At 50.9% G+C, this 19,286-nt stretch overlaps 1 protein-coding gene across 1 annotated transcript in view; it reads right to left on the reverse strand.

Moving 5' to 3' along the window:
- Window positions 1-17,599, reverse strand: part of LOC125619210 (nuclear factor of activated T-cells, cytoplasmic 2-like) — a 51,967-nt gene extending 34,368 nt beyond the window's left edge. Inside the window, exon 1 of the mRNA XM_048811946.1 lies at window positions 17,045-17,599. Coding sequence (XP_048667903.1) covers window positions 17,045-17,399 — 355 coding nt within the window. The 5' untranslated portion in view covers window positions 17,400-17,599. The remainder of the gene's footprint in view (window positions 1-17,044) is intronic.
- Between the last annotated feature and the right edge of the window lie 1,687 nt (window positions 17,600-19,286).

Here is a 19,286-nt window from a genome sequence, read left to right on the forward strand (position 1 = left end):
GCTTGGCCACCGGCCGGGGCCACCGCCGGCAGCTGGGGCGGTCGCTGCCTCCCACCTTCCCTGGGTGAGCGCGCCGCGCCCTGCCCAACCCACGGTCTAGGGAAGAAACCTGCTGCCACTTGCGCTTTTGCGCTGATGCCTGCCCCTGACTTTTTGCTTTCTGTCTTTGGAGGTGGGCACCCACTCCCCTCTGTTGTACACTCTTGTCCCCAGGTGCTCCTGTGTGCCCATAGCTTGCATGATTGCCTACCCCTGACTGCATGTCCCAGGGGCTGGGAAAGGCTCAGATGCTCTGAAGCTCATACCACTTTGCAGTCCCTACTTCTGGCCACCTACCAGTGCCAGGTGCTGGGCCCCAGCATGGACCAGCCACTGTTGCACTGGGTTCTGGGAGTGGGCCAGGCTGAAGGAGATAAGGAGACAGAGGTTGTCACCCCCTCCCCTTTGGGTGCCAGGCTAATAGGATAAAGACTGTAGGCTGGGGCGGCTTCATTCAGTCCCTTGGTGACAGGAAGGGCTCAGTAGGGAAGTGACATTGAAGGAGACTGACTGATGAAGACGGGGAGTGTCTGGCAGTGAGAGGCAGGAGTAGAGCCAGAGCTGGAAGTGGTCTGGTGCGTGGGCGCCAGAGCAGAGAGTGTGTGCCCTTGCAGGCTGTGGCTGGCAGGGAACCAGGACACCTGGATGCTTGTTTACCACATGAAGTCCCAGGTCCCTCCCTGAGTTTCTGGGTCCATAAATTTGGATTACAGGCTCAGGAACGCGTACTTTTTGGTTTGGGGGATATTTATTTTGATCTTATTGTGCTGGGGATTGAATCCAGGGCCTCGTGCATGCTAGACAAGTGCTCTACCTCTGAGCCCCAGCCCCAGCCTAGGAACAGCATTTTCAACCAAGCACCCAAGGCGAGTGTTATGAACAGACATGACTGGCCAGCACTACTTGAGAACCTGGTGTCACCCTCCAATCACTTCTAGGAGTCTCTTGACTTTTTTCTGAAGTTGGGGAACAGGGAAGTAGAAAAGACTGGAGCAGTGTCCTCAGCAGTGCGTCAGGATCACCTGGGACACTCTTACATACCTGTGCCTGAGCTGTAATCCAAACCCACAGAACCAGAATGTCCAAAGACATTTAGACTTCAGGTGAATCTGAAGTGCCACCAGAGTTGAGGACCACAAGGTTAGGCAGGGAAGGTCCTCAGCTCCCCCAGGGAATGGTGGCTTGATTGCAGTGACTATACCCTTAGCTGGTAAGAAGCAGGATGTATGCTCTGAGGGCGAGCCACCTTAGCCACAAAGGGGATCCATACAAAGCTGTCCATCCTCAGTCCTCCCACGAGTATTTACTAAGTACCTGCCAGGTACCTAGCACAGTTGCAGATCCTGGGGATGCAGCCCTCAGCAAGACACTGTCCCCACCTGCCTTGTGCTTATCACCTGGACCCAGAGAAGCACAGCTGTGAACTGCGTTCTCGACTGCACTTAGACCAGGGGTTTTCATCAGGCTACACATTGCAATCACCAGGGGTGCTGTCAGCATGTTCAACTAGCTGCCGGGCGCGGTGGCGGTGGCCCTGGCGGCACACCTGTGATCCCAGCAGCTCAGTAGGCTAAGACAGGAGGATCACCAGTTCAAAGCCAGCCTCAGCAAAAGGGGGGCACTAAGCAACTCAGTGAGACCCCATCTCTAAATAAAATACAAAATAGGGCTGGGGATGTGGCTCAGTGGTTGAGTGCCCCTGGGTTTAATCCCTGGTACCCTCCCCCCCCCCCCAAAAAAAAAAAGTTCGAATAAATCAAATTCTACACCTGTGTGATTTTTGTCAAAATGAATCTAACTTTTATGTAAAATCATAATGCACTAATAAAAGGGGGGAAGAAAGTTCAAATACCTGAGCCACACCAGATACCAATGTAATCACCAAGTTTGGGCATGTGACCTAGGTGTCAGGTGTCTGTATTTTGCAAAAGCTCAGCAGATGTTTCCAATGTGGGGCCAGAGTGACAGCCACTAGTTTAGACTCCAGCTGCATTGCAAGGGCCTGGGCCTGGCCCCAGACCTGTTTCAGGGCCTTGAGAAGCACTTTCTGCTTGTCAACGCCTAAAGAAATCTCTTTCTGGTGGTGGGGGGCTGGGGTTCTTATGAAAATCAAAGGGAGATCAGAAGAGGAAAGGGATCAGGGGGCGGGGCCCAGAGGAAGGAAGTGCTGGGGAGAGATATTGGTCAAATTATATTGTTAGATTGTGTGCACGTATGAATATGCAGCAGCAAATCCTGTTGGTATGTACAACTATAATGCACCAATTTTAAAAATGGGGGGAGGTGGGAGAATCCCTCTCTTTGTTTCCTAGCCCTGAGGACCCATGTAGTATGTGCATTCTACAAAAATCTGAGAGGCTGACTAGGAAATTTCGATGGAGGAGGGGGTGACTCTAGACAGGAAACTGAAAGCCAAGTATGTGGTAGGAAATGTATTGTGGGTCTTAATGGCAGGGATCCAAGGTCCAGACCCTAGAATTGGGTAAGAAATAAATAGAGGAACCAGCCTCCTGTTCCACCATGGAAAAGGAGAAACACTGGTAGTACCAGTCCACGCCCACCTCCCATCCCTCCCTCCACCCTGTAACGATGAGCTGCTTCTAAGCTGGTGGACACCTGTTGATTCTGCCTGCCTAGGTCGTCCCTCTCTCCTGAGAATAGCTCCCCAGTGGGCTCTCCTGTAGGAATATTTTTTGTTGGTAGTACAATAAATAATAAAGGCAAACTTATATCAATTCTATCCAAATGTATATTTTCCATATATGTTTCAATAATTTTTAATGCCTTTCTTGCTTTAGGAGTTAACATGCGGGGTGAATTTGGATCTGATGGACCTTTTAGAATATCAAATAAAGGTCCCAACTCTCCTGTTGGTATACCTAGATAAGGCCTTATCCAATTTATGTCTCCCAATAACTTTTGAAAGTCGTTAAGTGATTTGAGTTGATCTACTCGTATTTGAATTTTTGGTGGACGGACCATGGTTGAGGATAATAGAACTCCTAAATAATTAATTGGAAAATTTAATTGTACTTTATCTATTGCTATCTCTAGATTATAATTTTTTAATAAGTTTGTAAGTGTGGCATAACATTCTAGCAATGTGTTTTTATCTTTGTGTGCTAATAATACATCATCCATATAGTGAAATATTTGTAGTTCAGGATTTTGATTTCTAAGTGGCTGGATTACTTTGTTAACATAAATTTGACACATAGTTGGGCTGTTAGCCATCCCTTGAGGGAGTACTTTCCATTCATATCTCTGATCAGGACCTTCATGATTCAGTGCAGGGATAGTAAATGCAAAACGTGGACTATCCTCAGGATGAATTGGAATTGAAAAAAAACAATCTTTAATATCTATAACTAAAACATACCAGGTTTTTGGCAAAGCAGACAATTGAGGAATCCCTGATTGAGCAGGTCCCATAATAACCATCTCATTATTAATGGCTCTTAAATCTTGCAATAATCTCCATTTACCAGATTTCTTTTTGATGACAAAAATGGGAGTATTATGGGGAGATACAGAAGGTTGTATATGTCCTTCTGCTAATTGTTGTTTGACCAGGTCATGGGCTGCTTGTATCTTTTCTTTAGTCAGGGGCCACTGAGGAACCCATACTGGTCTTTCTGATTTCCAAGTAATTTTTATTGTCTCAGTGGCCCTTTCTGAAAATCCAACCCATGTCTGTCTGTTCCTTGATCTATTTGTATTGGTGCTGCTATACCTTGTTCTTGTTTTTCTAATCTTTTTCCTTTCCTAAAACCTTGTCTAGTCATAATAGTGGGTGCATTTTGGTTGATGTTATTTGTTAATGTCAAACCTAATTGATCTAGGACATCTCGTCCCCATAAATTTACGGGAAGATGATCCAATACATATGGCTGTATAGTTCCTTCACATCCTTCAGGATCCTTCCAATCTAATACCATTGCACTTCTATGGGGATTAGTCGCCACTCCTAGGCCTCGAAGCGTTTGAGTGGCTTGTTGTAATGGCCAATGTTTTGGCCATTCTTGACGAGAGATGATGCTAAGGTCTGCACCTGTATCCAGTAGCCCATTAAATTCATGTCCTTGAATATTTAGTTTTAGCATGGGGCGAGAATCTAAATTTAAAGAAAGCATAGCCCAATCTACACCTGTGGAGCCTAATCCCTTGGAACCTCTTTCTACAGTACGACTGGAAAATTTATCATGTAGGCTGGGTATTATTAGTAACTGTGCTATTCTATCTCCTGGTGAAATTACTGATATACCCTTTGGAGAACTGGCTATAATTTTTATTTCACCTTCATAATCGGGATCAATTACCCCAGGACTTATCATAAGTCCTTTTAGAGTAGAAGAGCTGCGTCCCAATAATAAGCCTACTGTTCCTTTGGGAAGAGGTCCTTTCACCCCTGTGGGAATGATTTGAACTCCCATCTCTGGAGTTAGTACTGCTCTGGCGGAGGCGCAGATGTCCAACCCTGCGCTCCCTCTGGTTTGTCTGATGAGGGATCTGATGGACAATGTGTCCTGGGCACTACCCTGATGGGGTTGCTGGGTTCCTCCAGTGCTCCGTATATTTGTGGTTTTGGGCCCCGGAGCATTGGGCCCCCCTGTCCATTTTTTGGCAATGGAGCCCGATGCCTTTCTCCACGATATCGTGGATAAACACCTGGTCCTTGTTCGTTTTTTGATAATGGAGTACCCTCTATGGTGGTTTGAGAACGGCATTCATTAGCCCAATGTCTCCCTCTACGGCATCGTGGGCAAATACCTGGTATTCTACTCCTTTGATACCTAGTTTTGTTAAACCCTCCTCCAATGGGGCAATTCCTTTTAAAATGTCCTGTTTGTTCACAATTGTAGCATGTTCTTGGCCTGGCATCTAAAGCCTGTTTTACTGCAGCTGCCACAATTTGCCCTTGTTCATTAATGTCTCTGGCATCTAAAGCCTGTTTTACTGCAGCTGCCACGACTTGCTCTTGTTCATTAATGTCTCTACATAATTTAATATATGTGTTTAAATCTTCATGTTTCCATGGTCTAATGATATCTCTGCACCAACGATTCGCTTGCTCATAAGCCAGGTGTTTTAGTAATGGCATTGCTTGTTCTGTATTCCCAAAAACTCTGGTAGCTGTTTGAATAAGCCTATCTACAAATTCAGCATAAGGTTCATTAGCTCCTTGTATTACCTTAGATAATTGACCTTGTAAACCTCCATGTCCTTGTAAAGTCTTCCATGCCTTAATTGCATCTACAGCAATTTGTGCATATACACCAGGATCATATGCAATTTGTTGCTGCTGATCCTCATAAGGTCCCTTTCCTAACAACATATCTAGATTTCTCTGAGGATAACCAGCTGCTGCATTTCGCCTAGCCGTCTCCTTGCAAAATTCCTCATTGGCAACCTTCCATAACAGGTATTGTCCTCCATTTAGCACAGCTTTACACATATTAGCCCAATCTGCTGGCGTCATGTTCAAGTTGTTAATGGATTCGACCATGCTTACAGTGAAGGGTGCTTGAGGACCATAGGTTGTTACAGCCTCTTTTAGCTGCTTCACTGTTTTGAAATTTAAAACTTGGTAAAATCGCTGCCCTCCTGCCTCAAATACAGGGCATGTTAATATTTGAGATCTTGTCTCAGGATCCCAACTATCAACTGCGGGGGTTGGGGACCTCCCAGCATATGGAGGTGGCCTTGTTAGTTGGACACTTACGTCCTCTGGTGATAGAAAGGTGTTAGTAGCAGTCTCCTGTTGTAACTTTCCCCCTGATGGCTTTTTCTGTTTTACACTTTCTTTCTCTGTCTGACTAGCTTGAGAGGCCTTCTCTTTTACTTGAATCTTTTCCTCTGTCTGACTAACTTGAGAGACCTTCTCTTTTACTTGAATCATTATGTCTTCTTCTTCCTCTACCATTGTCTGAACTGAAGGCTTTGGACTAAGCAAACAAGATATGAACGTCCACAATGGCAATGTGCCAACTGGCAGAGTCCCTGGGCTTTTCTTTTCTATTCTTTTTAAATCTTCACCATGATGGTTCCATTGTGATATATTTAACAACTCCTCCTTAAAAAGCCATGGGCTACATTTTTGTATTGTATCAACGTATGCCCTGATTGTTCTTGATTTTACTGAGATGCCTCCTTCCTCTAACAATTTACTTAACACTCTTTCAGTTTGTTTTTTACTAATTTCTGATCCCGTATTTCTACTATAATACAACTCAACAAGATAACGCCTAACAAAACTGAAACTGAGTGAAACAAAATTGGAACAACACAAAATCATTATAATAGCCTCCTGAAATGTCCATCCGTCCTTTCTCCCTATCTGTTCCTCAGATGTGAGCGGTTTTTCTTCCATCTTACACATCTCCAGGGACAGGCAACTTAAAACAAAAGTGAAACAAAATAACAAAAGAAGAATCTTAAAATGGCTACCCATCCTCTTGCCCTGCCCTCAGGGGCGAGCAGTTCACTTACCCTCAGTCGCTCCCCGTGCGAGCCACCAAATTTGGGAAACTCCTTTTTCTTTGTCTGTTGCATGCTAGGGACGGAACCCAGGGCCTCATGCATGCTAGGCAAGTGCTCCACCACTGAGCTACAGCCCAGTCCTGGGGTGTAACATAATCTTGGTAGAACTATCGACACAGTTGTACCACCCGGCAAAGAAGTGGAATTTTTTCTCCACTGGCCTATGAGACCCACCAAGCCAGGGGCCATGGTGGTGTCATTCCTAGTCCCTGCAGGGTGGATGCGTGGGTGGGTGGCTGGGTGAATGTTTGCATCCTTGTGTGGATGAGCCTTAGGCTTCTCTTTAAGGGTCTCCTCCTTGCCTCGTCCCCTGGCCACCCAATTGCTAGGACAAGAACCTAACTCTTACCACCCCGATCTCCCCTTGAGACACCCAGTTGTAAGATAAAATAATAAAGGGAACATCACTTTACAGCTGCTCAAGCACAGGGCTGGGCATGTGGCTCTGTGGTAAGAGAGCTAATCTGGCACACGTGAGGCCTTGGGTTTAAGTCCCCAGTACAACAAAAACAAAAATGGTCAAGTGCCACAGTGCACTTCCTAAGTGCACTTCAGACTTAGGAAGGGTTGATTATTCAGGACATTCTGAATAGTAGTCCAACTACCCACCCCAATAATCTAAGCCCCGATTGTCCCTTGGAACAGTGGGTATCTCCTGGAAGCTTCTAGTCTTCAAGCAAACAGGCCCAGAGCAGGCTCTGACCCATGGCAGGGTTTCTGTGGGAGTGAGAGGGCTTCTTCCCTAAGGCCACCAAGAAGGGTAGGGCTGGGGGAGGCATCTTTTCAATTCCAAAATAAATAACTGCGCTCTTAGGAGGAGAATTCATGACCCCTCTACACAGAGGCCACCAGGTTAGGTGGGACGGGCCATAGTGGTGTGGCTCTGTCCCTTCTCTTTGCCCTGTGACTGGCCTCCTAGCAAAAGCCCTGGCCTAGGAGCCTTCCCAGCCTCCAACACAGCAGTGGGAAGACAGGGGAGCCACTGAGACTGAAATGTCACCACTGCCCAGAAATCCAGCTCCATTCAACCAGCCTCTCTCCAAAGCATAATTACAAACTCAGATGACAGCATGGAGGGAAAGAGGAGGTGAGGCAGAGCTTGGACCAGAGACCCGGACGTAGCAGGGAATTCAGGGAAGGCTTCATTCACGAGGGAGGGGATTTTTAAGCTGGGACTCAGAAGATTGAGTAAAAGCCAGGGAATTGTGAGGGGGAGAACTAACAGACAGCTGATATAGTATGTGCAAAGGTCCTGAGGTGGGAGGCAGGCTGAAGCATTGGAGTGTCTGAAAGAAGACTGCAGTCTGGAGGGACTCATTGCCCACGGCTTGGGCCTCCTGTCCACCTGTGGGCATAAAGCTCATTTTATCTACAACCTGGTCTTCTCCCAGGAAATTGGGTTCACATGCCCAAATGCCAGTTCAATGCCTCTCTTTGGCTGTCCAAGAACATCTCACAGTAAGCATGTCCCGAACCAGGCCCTGTTGTCCTTTCCCCCAACACATGTGTTGTCCTTTCAGGATTCGGTTCTCCCAACAGAAATGGAGGCGTGCTCCGGGAGCCCTCTGCTCTCTCACCCCACCCGCCAACCTCAGCAGTGCAGGTAGCTCCACCTTCGAAATGTAACATGGCCACGACCCTTCCTCACCCCCCCCACCCTGTCCCCTCTATCTTCCCAGTAATCCAAGCCCTGCCGTCTCTCAGCAGGACAAGTGCACAAGCCTCGCCCTGGACACGCTGCTTCCACCTCTGCACAAACATCAGCCTCCAGGAGGCCCCTTTAAAGCTCACAGCCCAGGAAGGAGGATCATAAGTTCAAAGCCAGCAAGGCTTCAGTAGACCAGCAAGGCCTTAAGCAACTTAGCCAGAGCCTGTCTCCAAATAAAAAATTTAAAAAGGTCTAGGGATGTGGCTCAGGTAAAGCATCCCTGGGTTCAATTCCAAATAAAAATAAATAAAATTAAAATTCATAGCCCATAAACCTTCCCGTGGCTTCCCATTATTTTTATTTTACATATTTTGCAGTTCTGGGTATTGAACCCAGGGCAGCACTGCTCCACCAGCTACACCCCCAGCTCATCTGGTGACGCTGGGAATAAAACGCACAGGCCTTGCTCTCAGGCCCTGCATCAGCTGCCCCACGTGGGCCTCACTTCCTGCCATTTTCTCCTCCTCTTACTCCCTCTGCCCGTGACCATCCACCTGCTCTTGAAGGTGCCAACAGGGCCTTCACCCCTACTGTCCCCTCTGACACTGCCTGGCCTCGAATCTCAGCTCAAATGTCCCCTCCTCAGGGAGACCTCCCCTGCCACTCCCATTAGCGATGGCATCCCTGGCATGTCCTGGCCCTTCACCCTGTGTGCTGGCCCCAGGGTCCTTCTCTCTACCACATCTTCTATGTGTATTTACCTTCGTCTGCTGTTCCTTGAATTCCAATATTAGTACCCCCAAGGGCAGGGGGATTTATCTGATTTTCTCACTGGCATATCAAGGGTGGCCAGATTTAGCAGATAAAAATATAGGATACTCAGTTAAATTTAAATTTTAGACAATGAATGCTTTCTCGAGCAAATGTCCTGGATGTCGTATGGGACTGGCTTAAGCCTAAAATGTATTCACTGCTGACCTGAGACTGAATTTTAACTGGGCATCCTGTGTCTTTATCTGGCAACCCTGGCTGTCTCCCCAGACCCTCAAATCTACCCAGGACACAGTAGGTGCTCACCAAAAAGCAGCAGAAGAATGAATGGAAGAGCAGTGACCCACACAGCCTCCCCCTGAGACAACCATCAACACATGGAATGCATCACAAGGAGAACCCGGGTCCCTGTGTGGCTTGGTGACATGGCACTGGATAAAGGTGTGAAAATCAGCAATGCTTTGTATATTTACGTCCCTGCCTCTAGTGTGGTTATAATACCTGCAACCATTTTTATATAAACAACATTTCCTCTGAATCAATGACTTCAGGGAAATTCTGCCTACACATTTTTTTTCCCAAAGGAAAATAAAAAAGACCACCGTCAGCTGGGTACCACCGAGGGGCACACCTGCCATCCCAGTGACTCAGGAGGCCAAGACAGGGGAACTGCGAGTTTGAGGCCAGCCTTGGCAACTCAGCAAGATTCTCTCTTAAAATAAAAAGGGCTAGAGATGTAGTTCCGTGGTACAGCACCCTGGGTTCAATCCCCTGTACTACAAAAAAAAAAAAAAAAAGAAAGAAAGAAAGAAAGGAAAATTCTCATCACGAAACCCTCATCCTGACAACCCCCTATGATGAACCAGCACACGGACTGGTTTTAAAAGGCAGGTGATGGAAGTTAAGTCTACCAGTCTCCAGAAGCCATCTCTCCCCAACTTAAGCGAACCCTGGGCTCATTACCACTGCAGGCCTTAACAGGATGATTCAGAGACAGACGCCCTTGGCATCCATGGGCTGGCTCTAGACAATGAGGCAAAACTCAAGAGGCGACAGAAGCTCAGTATTCGCACAAGCTATATTCTTACCCAGTGGGGTGTTTCTATATATTTTAAATGTATGGACCTTTATTTTATTCACTTACTTATATGTGGTGCTGAGGATAGAACCCAGTGCCTCACACATGCTAGGCAAGCGCTCTGCCACTGAGCCCCAGCCTCAGCCCTTACCCAGTGTTTTTAAAAAGTAAAATGAGCACACGGACCCAAAATCCATGCTGAACAAACTCTTGGGATTTCCATGAAGACGGTGACCCACCCAGTCTCCCCCTGAGAACCATCAGCCTGTCGTGAAGACAGGCTCGGTGACAACATGGTGTGGAGCCGTTTGGAGCCCAAGGCCAAGGGGAAGGGAGCGGTGCCCCTCCTGCCTTGATCCCAGAGGACTGGGCTCTTTCAGTGGGTCGTGGGTTTCTGGCATTCATTTTTATTTTTAAAACATTACCTTGAAATATGATTCGTCTCGGTTGCTGGGTCTCCTGTGGTCCCTTCTATTTCTCTCCCTTGAATGCCTCGCCCCCCGCCCCCCATACTTGGGCCCAGTCATTTTAGGAAGGAGCTCCTTCTAAGAGGGGCGTGACACCTGACTTCCACCTCACCGTCCCCGTCAGCATCTTCTAAAGCCTGAACGGGACTTTTCTGCTGTGAGAAAACAATTTCCAAGAGGGGACAGTGCTCAGGGGCCCTGTCCTTTCTTAAAAATCTGAACTAATATTGTTAACTTTGGAAAGTTCATGTGCAAATCCAGACATCTGCTTTCTCCTTTAAAAAAAAAAAAAAGGAGATCTGGCCACATCAGGCCCATAATCCCTCGGGAGCTGCCCGGTGGAGCTGTGGGGGCAGCCCCTTAGAATGACGAGCCACCCCACCTCGAGCACGTCACTGCTGCTACCTGAGCGACCTAGTCCTGCTCCATGGGCACCTACTTGCCCCTGGCACTTGCCCACCGCCCCGTGGAACCGGCCAACAGATGTGCCTTCCCTTCGCCCTTCAGTGTCACCCCTGCTGAACCAGGGAGCGCCACCAGCGCCCACAGCAAGGCTGTGGCTTCTACGGGGTCAGCCATGTGGAGGGGAGGTCAACAGACAGGGTGCTGGATAGTCATGGTCCACCTCACCATCTACCTGCGCCCTCAAACCACTGTCACCCCCACCCTGTCCCCCAGGCTGTCTTCCTTGCTGGCCATGCCCCAGGGTCCTCCTCCACTCTCTCTGGCTCCCACCACGTTCTTGGTGGATTTGAGCACAAGCGTCCACTTCATCATCTTTCAAGCCAGGACGCACCGAGGACCCAGAGCTGACTGGAGACCTCAGCCCTGGAACGCGGTGTCCCCCCCTCCAAGAAAAGCAGAGGCCTCGCCTGGACGGTTCAGCACGTGAGGGACATCACACTGTCCTGTCTCCCTCCACTTCACGACAGAATCTCTGTCTGACTTCCAGGTGCAAAGGCCCCACCTGACCCCTCCGCTGTCTCCATACCAAGCAGCCAGGCTCAGCGCCCGCGTCTCTGGGCCCTGGCCTAGGGCTGGAGGCCTGTCATCCAGAGCCCTGAGCCGCGGTAGCAAATGGTTCTATCCTCTGCAGAAAGGGCTCTGACAGTTTGTTTGGTCCAAGGAAAGTCATAACTGGAGTTTAACACAATAAAATAATAGTACACGTGGCCGCCCACGGGCCAGCCAGCAGGCCACCTCCAAGGGCCCCACGGGAGGGTCCAGGAACCCTCCAAGCACCCCCACCCTGTGTAAGGATAACCAGTCCCCGTGTTTCAGGTAAGGACACAAAGGCACAGAGCAGGTGGTGACATCACGCAGAAAGTCTCGTTTGCCACCGCGGGGCTGGTTCAGTCCCGCAGGAGTCTGACACTCACTTCTGAGTCACGCTCTTCCTGGTCATTAGCTGAGGGTGGATTTGCCAAGGGACATTTTTGGACCAAGATGAAACAGTGAACAGCTCCCAGAGAGAGCAGAGGGTGGGGGAGAAGTGACACGGGAAACCTGGGCGGGGCTGCGAGGAATGCCCTCCGAGGTGGCCGGGCGTTCACAGAGCGATGGCTCCTCCTGCAGATGCCCAGGACCGGGCATCCCGAGCGGCCCCAGTACTCAAGGGAGCACCATGTGAGACCCAAGGAGCCAGCTCCGGACCAGGGCGGGAGGCACACTTCTGCCCCTCCCTGGTTCCCGCCTCCTCGTCCCTGCTCCAGCCACCACATAGCCTCTCACCTGCGTCCCCAGTGTCCACTGCCACCTGGCTCCAGGCTGTTCTGCACTTCACTGTCAGCGTGACCTTCAGGAAACACTGAGGAGACCACACGCTCTGCTGCAGACTCCCCCGGGGCTCCCAGGGCCTGAGAATCAACTTCCGACTCTCCGCCAGGTCCTGCGGGATCCTGTCCTGGCCCATCTCCTGACCTAGTACCCACCTTGCCCCTGCCCTTTCCGTTCCAGCCACACTGGGCTCCTTGCACACCCAGGGACATGCCTCTCCTCTGCACACCTGTGAGCACTCCCCCATCTCCAGGCAGGTTCCTTCCACAGGGAATCAACCAAAAAGACATCTCCTTAGAGAGGGAGGACCGAGGCTGATGGCAACCCTACTGTGTGGGTGAAGTTGTTCTCCCCTCCTCACACCCCAAAATCATATAGAAATAGTGTGGAGATATATATATATTTCCCCCAAAATTCTAACCCCAGATACCTGTGAATAGGACTTTATTAAGAAATAAGGTTTGGGGCTGGGGCTGGGGCCCAGTGGTAGGGCGCTCACCTCGCATGCCTGAGGCACTGGGTTGGATCCTCAGCACCACATAAAAAAAAGATAAAATGAAGACATGGTATGCATCTACAAGTAAAAAGTAAAGGAAAGAAAAGAAATAAGGTCTTTGCAGATGTGACCAAGTTAAGATGAGGTCACACTAGCACTAAGGGGTCTAACCCCATGCTCGTGTCATCACCGGGAGAAAACTGAACAGAAAACACACACAAGAGGCCACAGGAAGACGGGCGGAGGCTGCAGGGACGCAGAAGGAGCCTCCGAAGGCCGCACATTCCCGAGGCTCCAGAGAAACAGGCCCTGCCAACGCCTTCACCTCAGACTCCTGACTCAGGAACTGTGGAGAATGATGATTTGTTACAGCAGCCACAGGTGACCGATACCACCCTCCAGCAACAGACACACACACACACACACACACACACACACACACACCCCAAGCCATTGGGGGTCCTTTCTCCTATTTTAGACCCCAGCATTTAAAGCCGTGTGAGATCATCTTGGCTGCTTCTCAGCTCACTTGCCCCAGAACACAGCCCTTGAGGACAGACTCCCTGCTCCGGGACACATGGGGTGACTGAGGCGCCAGACAGTGAAGTTCCTGGCGCCCGTGGTGCAGCTAGCCAGGCGCAGAGGCAGGCTTTGGAGCCCCGACTCAGAGCTCAGGCTGTCACCTCTAGGGTGGTTGAATGTCACCCGGGACCCAGAGACACAGCTATAGGACAGCAGCCCCCCGCCCCCAGGGCCTTGCTGCCCCAGGAAGACAGAGCTCTGGGAGCCGGCTGGAGGAGCGTCCCCACTCCGGTGGCTCTCCCTGGAGCTCTGAGGGGAGGGCTGCTGTGGGCTGGGGGGCTTCCTGGAGGAGGGGCCTCTGGGGAGCCTGGGAGGACCAAGAGGGAGGTCCCCAGAGGGGCTCCGGCTCCATTCTGTGAGGACAGAAAATGCAGCTGGGTCCGGAGGCTCCTCGCTGGCTGGCTGGGGACTCCCTTCCTCTAAGGGAAACACAAACACTGTGCTTTCATTTCCCCGAGGCCAAGCGGGGCCAGGCCCCCGCCCCGACTCACAAATCAGGTCTGCCTCAGTTTCCCCATCCTTCATAAGGATGTGCCCGCCCTCCACAGCCTCTGTCACGTCCGTCCTTCCTTTCCGGAACATGTCAAGGAACAACGTGGGATTGGGGAAAGGACCAGAGCCAAGGTCCGACCCCACCTCTGTCGAGCCGCATTTAGAAATCAGGGTCACGCCATCAGAGGATCAGAGACAGCAGAGCATGTGGCCAAGGGCCTGGGTGACAATTAAGGCTCCACCCCCTTCCTTCCTGGGCAACACTAGGGCAGTTGCTGCCCTCTCTGTGCCCCACTCCCCGCTTCCAGGAGTGGATAGTTGCAGCAGCTGGGGCACACAGCTCCAGGGGATGGAAAGACTTACTCCCCATCAAGCGCTCGGCCCAGACCCACTGAATCTGTGCTGAAGGTGCTTCGGCTCTCGGTCCCGGAAAGCTGAGGCCCATAGTGTGCTTCTAATTTGCCCGTGGCTTTGGGCAAAGGTTGTCTTACTGTGTGCAAGTGCCAGACAGTCCTAAGGCTTAGTGTGTGCTTACGCCTGGGAAGCACTGAGCTAAGTGTTTTATGTGCATGATTTCACACAACGCTGGCAACAACTCTATGAAGTCGACACTATCATTACTCCTTTTCTGTAAATGAGAAAATTGAGGCTTCACAAGCTACAGCTCCGAACCCAGTCTCTGTCATTATGCAGCTCGGTAAGTTAAAAAGTACCTTGAGAGGTATAAAGTATTGCATCTATTCAAAGAATTCTTGCTATTCAGTCCTGTTCCTATTCAACATGGGTTATTATTTTTGCCTCTTAAATATAATAGGAATTGTTGTTAACATTTATGGAGCATCGACCATGAACGAGACATCGTTTTTGGTGCTTGTAAATCTCACAACAACCCTACAAGGGAAGCAGTGTCATTGGCTCCATTTTATAGATGAGGAAACTGAGGCACAGAGAGGTTAAGTCACTTGACAAAGATCACACAGTGGTAGTGTGGCCAAGCAAAAAAAAATCCAATCCATGCAGAAGTCAGAGAACTCAGGCCTGGGAGCAAGCAAAGCTCACTCTGGGTTTGTTTATTCCTGAAATACTTTCCACCATCTCACGTCAGATAACACTGAACACACCTCTTTCAGATCTTCAGTTTTCCCCAGGGCCTCAGTCCAAAGCTGCACAGCAAGTTCATTATTTTCTTGCCTTGCAAACATCTCTAGCCTCTATTTAATGACTTCACCCATCTGCATGCACCCTGTAGATCTGTGTCTCTAGTCCTGCTGGCCTCTGAGTTTAAAGGGACTAAAAGGGACTTCAGTCCTTTCCTCCCTAGACCCTTATGCGGGGCCAGTTGATGCATTTGGATTAGCCCATTTCAAGCCAGCTGTCTTTGGGGCCTAGAATGGCAATCTGTGTGCCCTGTTGCCTTGGCACGCTGAGCATGGTTTGCCAGAAACAATCTGGTGCCCTTGTCTCCACATGTGCACACACACAGTGGCATGCACACACCCACAATCCCTGCACACGAACAGAGTCTGGGGAGGGTGCTCATGCACATGCACACGACACACACGTCTACCTCGAAACTGTAACAGAGGGGCAAGGTCATAAACCTGGAGCAGAGATTGAGCAGCTCCAATAAAATCAGAAGCTTGTGTTAGATCACACAGTAAAACAGAAGCCCAATTTCTCTTCTAAGTTCCCCTTTCCCTGTCTCTCCCCCGCCTCCCTCCCTCCTTCTCTTTCTCTCCAAATGGAGCTAAATTTGGCATTAGTCTGTCCCCCCCCACCACCACCATCCTAACATCAAACACTGGGTTTCGGTTTGGAAGGCAGTAAACCATTTTGCCTGCCTGAGAGCATCCCTTTACAGATGATGCAATATCAGCAGTGATTCTGCCACTATGTCATCACGTCTCTGTTGCCTGACCACAAGCAGAAGACGGGATAGACTAGCACCAGTTAAAACGTCCAGAGCGCTGGCAGGATCTTGCTTTCAAAAATGCAACTCAGCTAAAAATATGCCACCGAGGTCCGCTGTGGCAAAGCGCACCGTTTACCTAACCCAAGGCATTTGGCTTCAATCTGGTTTTCAAAAAGAGCCCCTCGGGTTTATTTACTGAAATTGTCATTTCTGCCCCCACCCCCACCCCCCAGAACTTTAATCAGCCACGCAGAGCACAAAACCTACATTCAACTCTGATTTTATGACACGAGGCTAACTCCTCCTACACGAATTTATTCCACTTAACTCTTGCAGCCCTTCCCACTTGGCAGTGCCCCCACCCCCACCGCAGGGCTGGCCTCGGAAAAAGACTGGGCACTGCCTCCCCGCACTTCAAAGACTGATCCATCATGTGCAGCCCAGACTCCTGCACCGTCCCCACCAGGGGGGATATCTTTCATATCGTAATTGTATATAGTAGCCCCCTCCCAGAGGATGCAAGGGGTTTGATTCCAGAGCTGAACCCCAGAGGAGGGAAAAGAGGCAGAAACAGGGAGAGCAGAGGGTCAGCAGGTCGCACCACGAACCCACGGTACATTGCACTTTAAAGGGCGAGGGGGACTGGGGAACTTTTGCCATCAGTCACATCAAAAAATTCAAAAAATATATAAATAAAAGAAAGAAGAATATTGTTCAAATGTCCCAGAGCATCTGCCGCCTATTAGAGAGCCCAGTCTTCTTGTTACATTTACTATATAGTAAACTGTCAAGCCCGTTTTCTTAAAGAAAAAAAAAATCTAATAATAATAATAACAACAACGACGACGACAACGACAAAACCATGCAGCCCAGCGGCACCCGCTGTCAAAGCCGAGCGCTGAAGAGGTTAAGCAGCCAGCGGTTAGTAGCAAGGATCCCTCCCGGTGTCCCGTGGCGGGGAAAGTCCTCCCGACGCGCTCGCCTAGGGAAACCCGCCTGGGGACACTTCCCTGCCCCCGCGCAAAGTCGTCTGAAGTCGGCTTCCCAAATCTCCCTCCCTGGCCTGAGCGCGGGCGCCCCTCCCCGGCCACCCTACCTGAGTGCCCCGGGGAAGCGGGGTCCCAAGCAGGGGTCCCCGGCTGCCCCCGCCGCCCGGAGCTGAAAGCGCTGCCGGGGACGGGAGCGGAAACCCGGGGCCGGGAGGCGCGAGAGGCGACGTCTGGAGCGGGTCGGGCGCAGTTACCTTGGTCCACAGACCCCATGATGCGGAGGGGATGGCAGTGCCCCGGCCTGAACGCAGCCTCTCTCTGCATCTGGAGGGCACCGGGCCGGCGCGAGCTGGGGAGGGGTCGGCTGGGCCCGGCCGCCGAGGGCGCCGTCCTGTCCGCAGCTCGCCCGCGGGGCAGCGCTGGCCGTGGAGCCTGGCTCGGAGCGGCCGGGCTGCGCGCCTCGGCTCCCGGCGCGGCGAGTCGGCGGCTCCGCGATCGGCTTACTCCAGAGGCAACGCGACTTCCTTCCCCGCGCTCCGTGTTTATAGCTTTCAATGCAGTAAAATAACGGGATTCCCTCACTGTTTCCTCCTGTTTATCCAGCGCCATGGAAACCACTGGATCCCGTCCATCTCCAAAACTCAGGGCTTTCCTGCAAACTTCACACTCAGGAATCCATGACGTCGCCTCCTCCGCGGCCAGCCAGCTCCGAGGCTCCTTCGGCCGCCAGCACAAGTCCCCGATTGTTCGGGAGAAAAGTCAGGGAGAGGGAGCGAAGCGCGAGACCGCGGGAGGAGGGGCGCGGGCGTGCGCTGTCCAAGTCGGCCCTGCAGGAGCTCGGCGGCTGTTTGCGAGGATCGCCCGGCCACCGCCTTCCCCGGCTGCGGCTTTCCACAAGTCAGGCCCAGGACTCCCCAGCCCCCCGTTTTCCGAGCGGGCACCCCTCAGAGTCAGCTGCCCAGGGTTCAAGTTGTCGAGGTCCCTGGACACTTGCCCAGGGGCCCTTCCCAGTCCCTCTGGCTTCTGGCTGCCCAGATTTTGGCGTGTTCAGGGATGGTGGGGAGGAGGAAGAGGAGATGGAGGAGGAAGGAAAAGAAATAAATAATAGTGCCTTGTGTCAACTCTCCAACTTCAAGATTTTTTTTTAAGAGTTTATTTTTAGATTCATTTAGAAAATCCAAGGTTTCCAGTGATACTCAGAGGCTCCAGCAAAAATGAAATGGCCAAAGAGACGCTGAAACCAGGCAACCCATGTGTTTACACATGCTCGGGATAAACAGGAAAATAAAGGGGAGGGATGTCATGAACTTTGCAATGTCCAGAAGAAGATCCGCGTGTGCCACGCTCGGCCCCCACCAGTGGGCCTCAGACCCGGGAAGGCCCACAGGGAGCCGGCTGTGCACCTGGCAAGATGCCTCTCCTGGGCTTGGACGGGATGTGCCTCTTCACCTGCGTGCAGGATGGGAACTTCTGGGCCCGCAGATAAAGTCAGATTTGAAAATGGACCTTGTAGATATTGCCGTGGGCTCTGATAAAACTGGGTGGCAACCAAGACTGGTGACTCACCACCTCCCCCCACTCTCTCACAGAAAGACTTGAACTCAAAGAGACGCTTGGAGGGAGCTGGCTCCGTCAGAGGGACCGCTCTGGTCTCCACGTGTGGGCCCACAGTGGCCTCTCTGGGCAGCCCTCAGACATGACCGCTTATCCTGGAAGGCTGACCAGAACCGAGCCTGAGAAAGTCCCGCCCCTCCTGCCCAGGGGAGGCTTTCCCAGGTCTTCCTCAACCAGGGTGGCCACCGGCAGTAGAGCTTAAGGAACGCTATTCCCCCAAAGGGAACTGCCATTATCTGTCTGCCTACTGTGCGCCAAGCCGTTCAAGGTAAGGGAGGCTCCTTGCCTCTCCCATAAACTAGATCTCAGAGCCGCTGAGTACCTTGCAGTTGCCCTGCAAGAAAGGGGTCTCTCCCCGCTTTCCAAGGGGGAAACTGAGGCCCACGGAGGGCAGGTGGCTGCAGCCCCTAAAGCTGTAGAGTAGATTCTTCCCAGTGAAGCCAACCAAGGAAGCCCCATGCCCTGAGGTCTCCTTCCCAATTATCTGAAGCAAGAACAGGTGACCAACCCTCCTGGTTTGCCTGGGACTCCAGGGTTCCCAGGACACAGGACTTTCAGTTTGAAAGCTGAGAAAGCCCCAAGCAAGTTGGGACAAGTTAGTCATCTGAGGCATGGATGAAGCTCAGGCTCCTTTTGCCACTCTCTGTACATGACTTTGAAGGACAGTTGCTCTACTTAGTACTGTCACATAGCAAGTCCTAACTCAGCCCTACTAGGTGCCAGGACCTAAGCTAGGGTCATCTCTAAATTCCAGCTCACAACCCTCTTATAAAGTGATATACTGAAACCAGGAGGGGTCAGCCTTGTACAGTCCGGTATGGTCGCCACTGGTCACGTGCAGCTATTACAGTTTAAAAATAATTCACAAAGAAAATGTACAAA

Source organism: Marmota marmota, unplaced genomic scaffold (assembly GCF_001458135.2).
Source record: "Marmota marmota marmota unplaced genomic scaffold, marMar, whole genome shotgun sequence".
In the NCBI taxonomy this organism is placed as follows: Eukaryota; Metazoa; Chordata; class Mammalia; order Rodentia; family Sciuridae; genus Marmota; species Marmota marmota.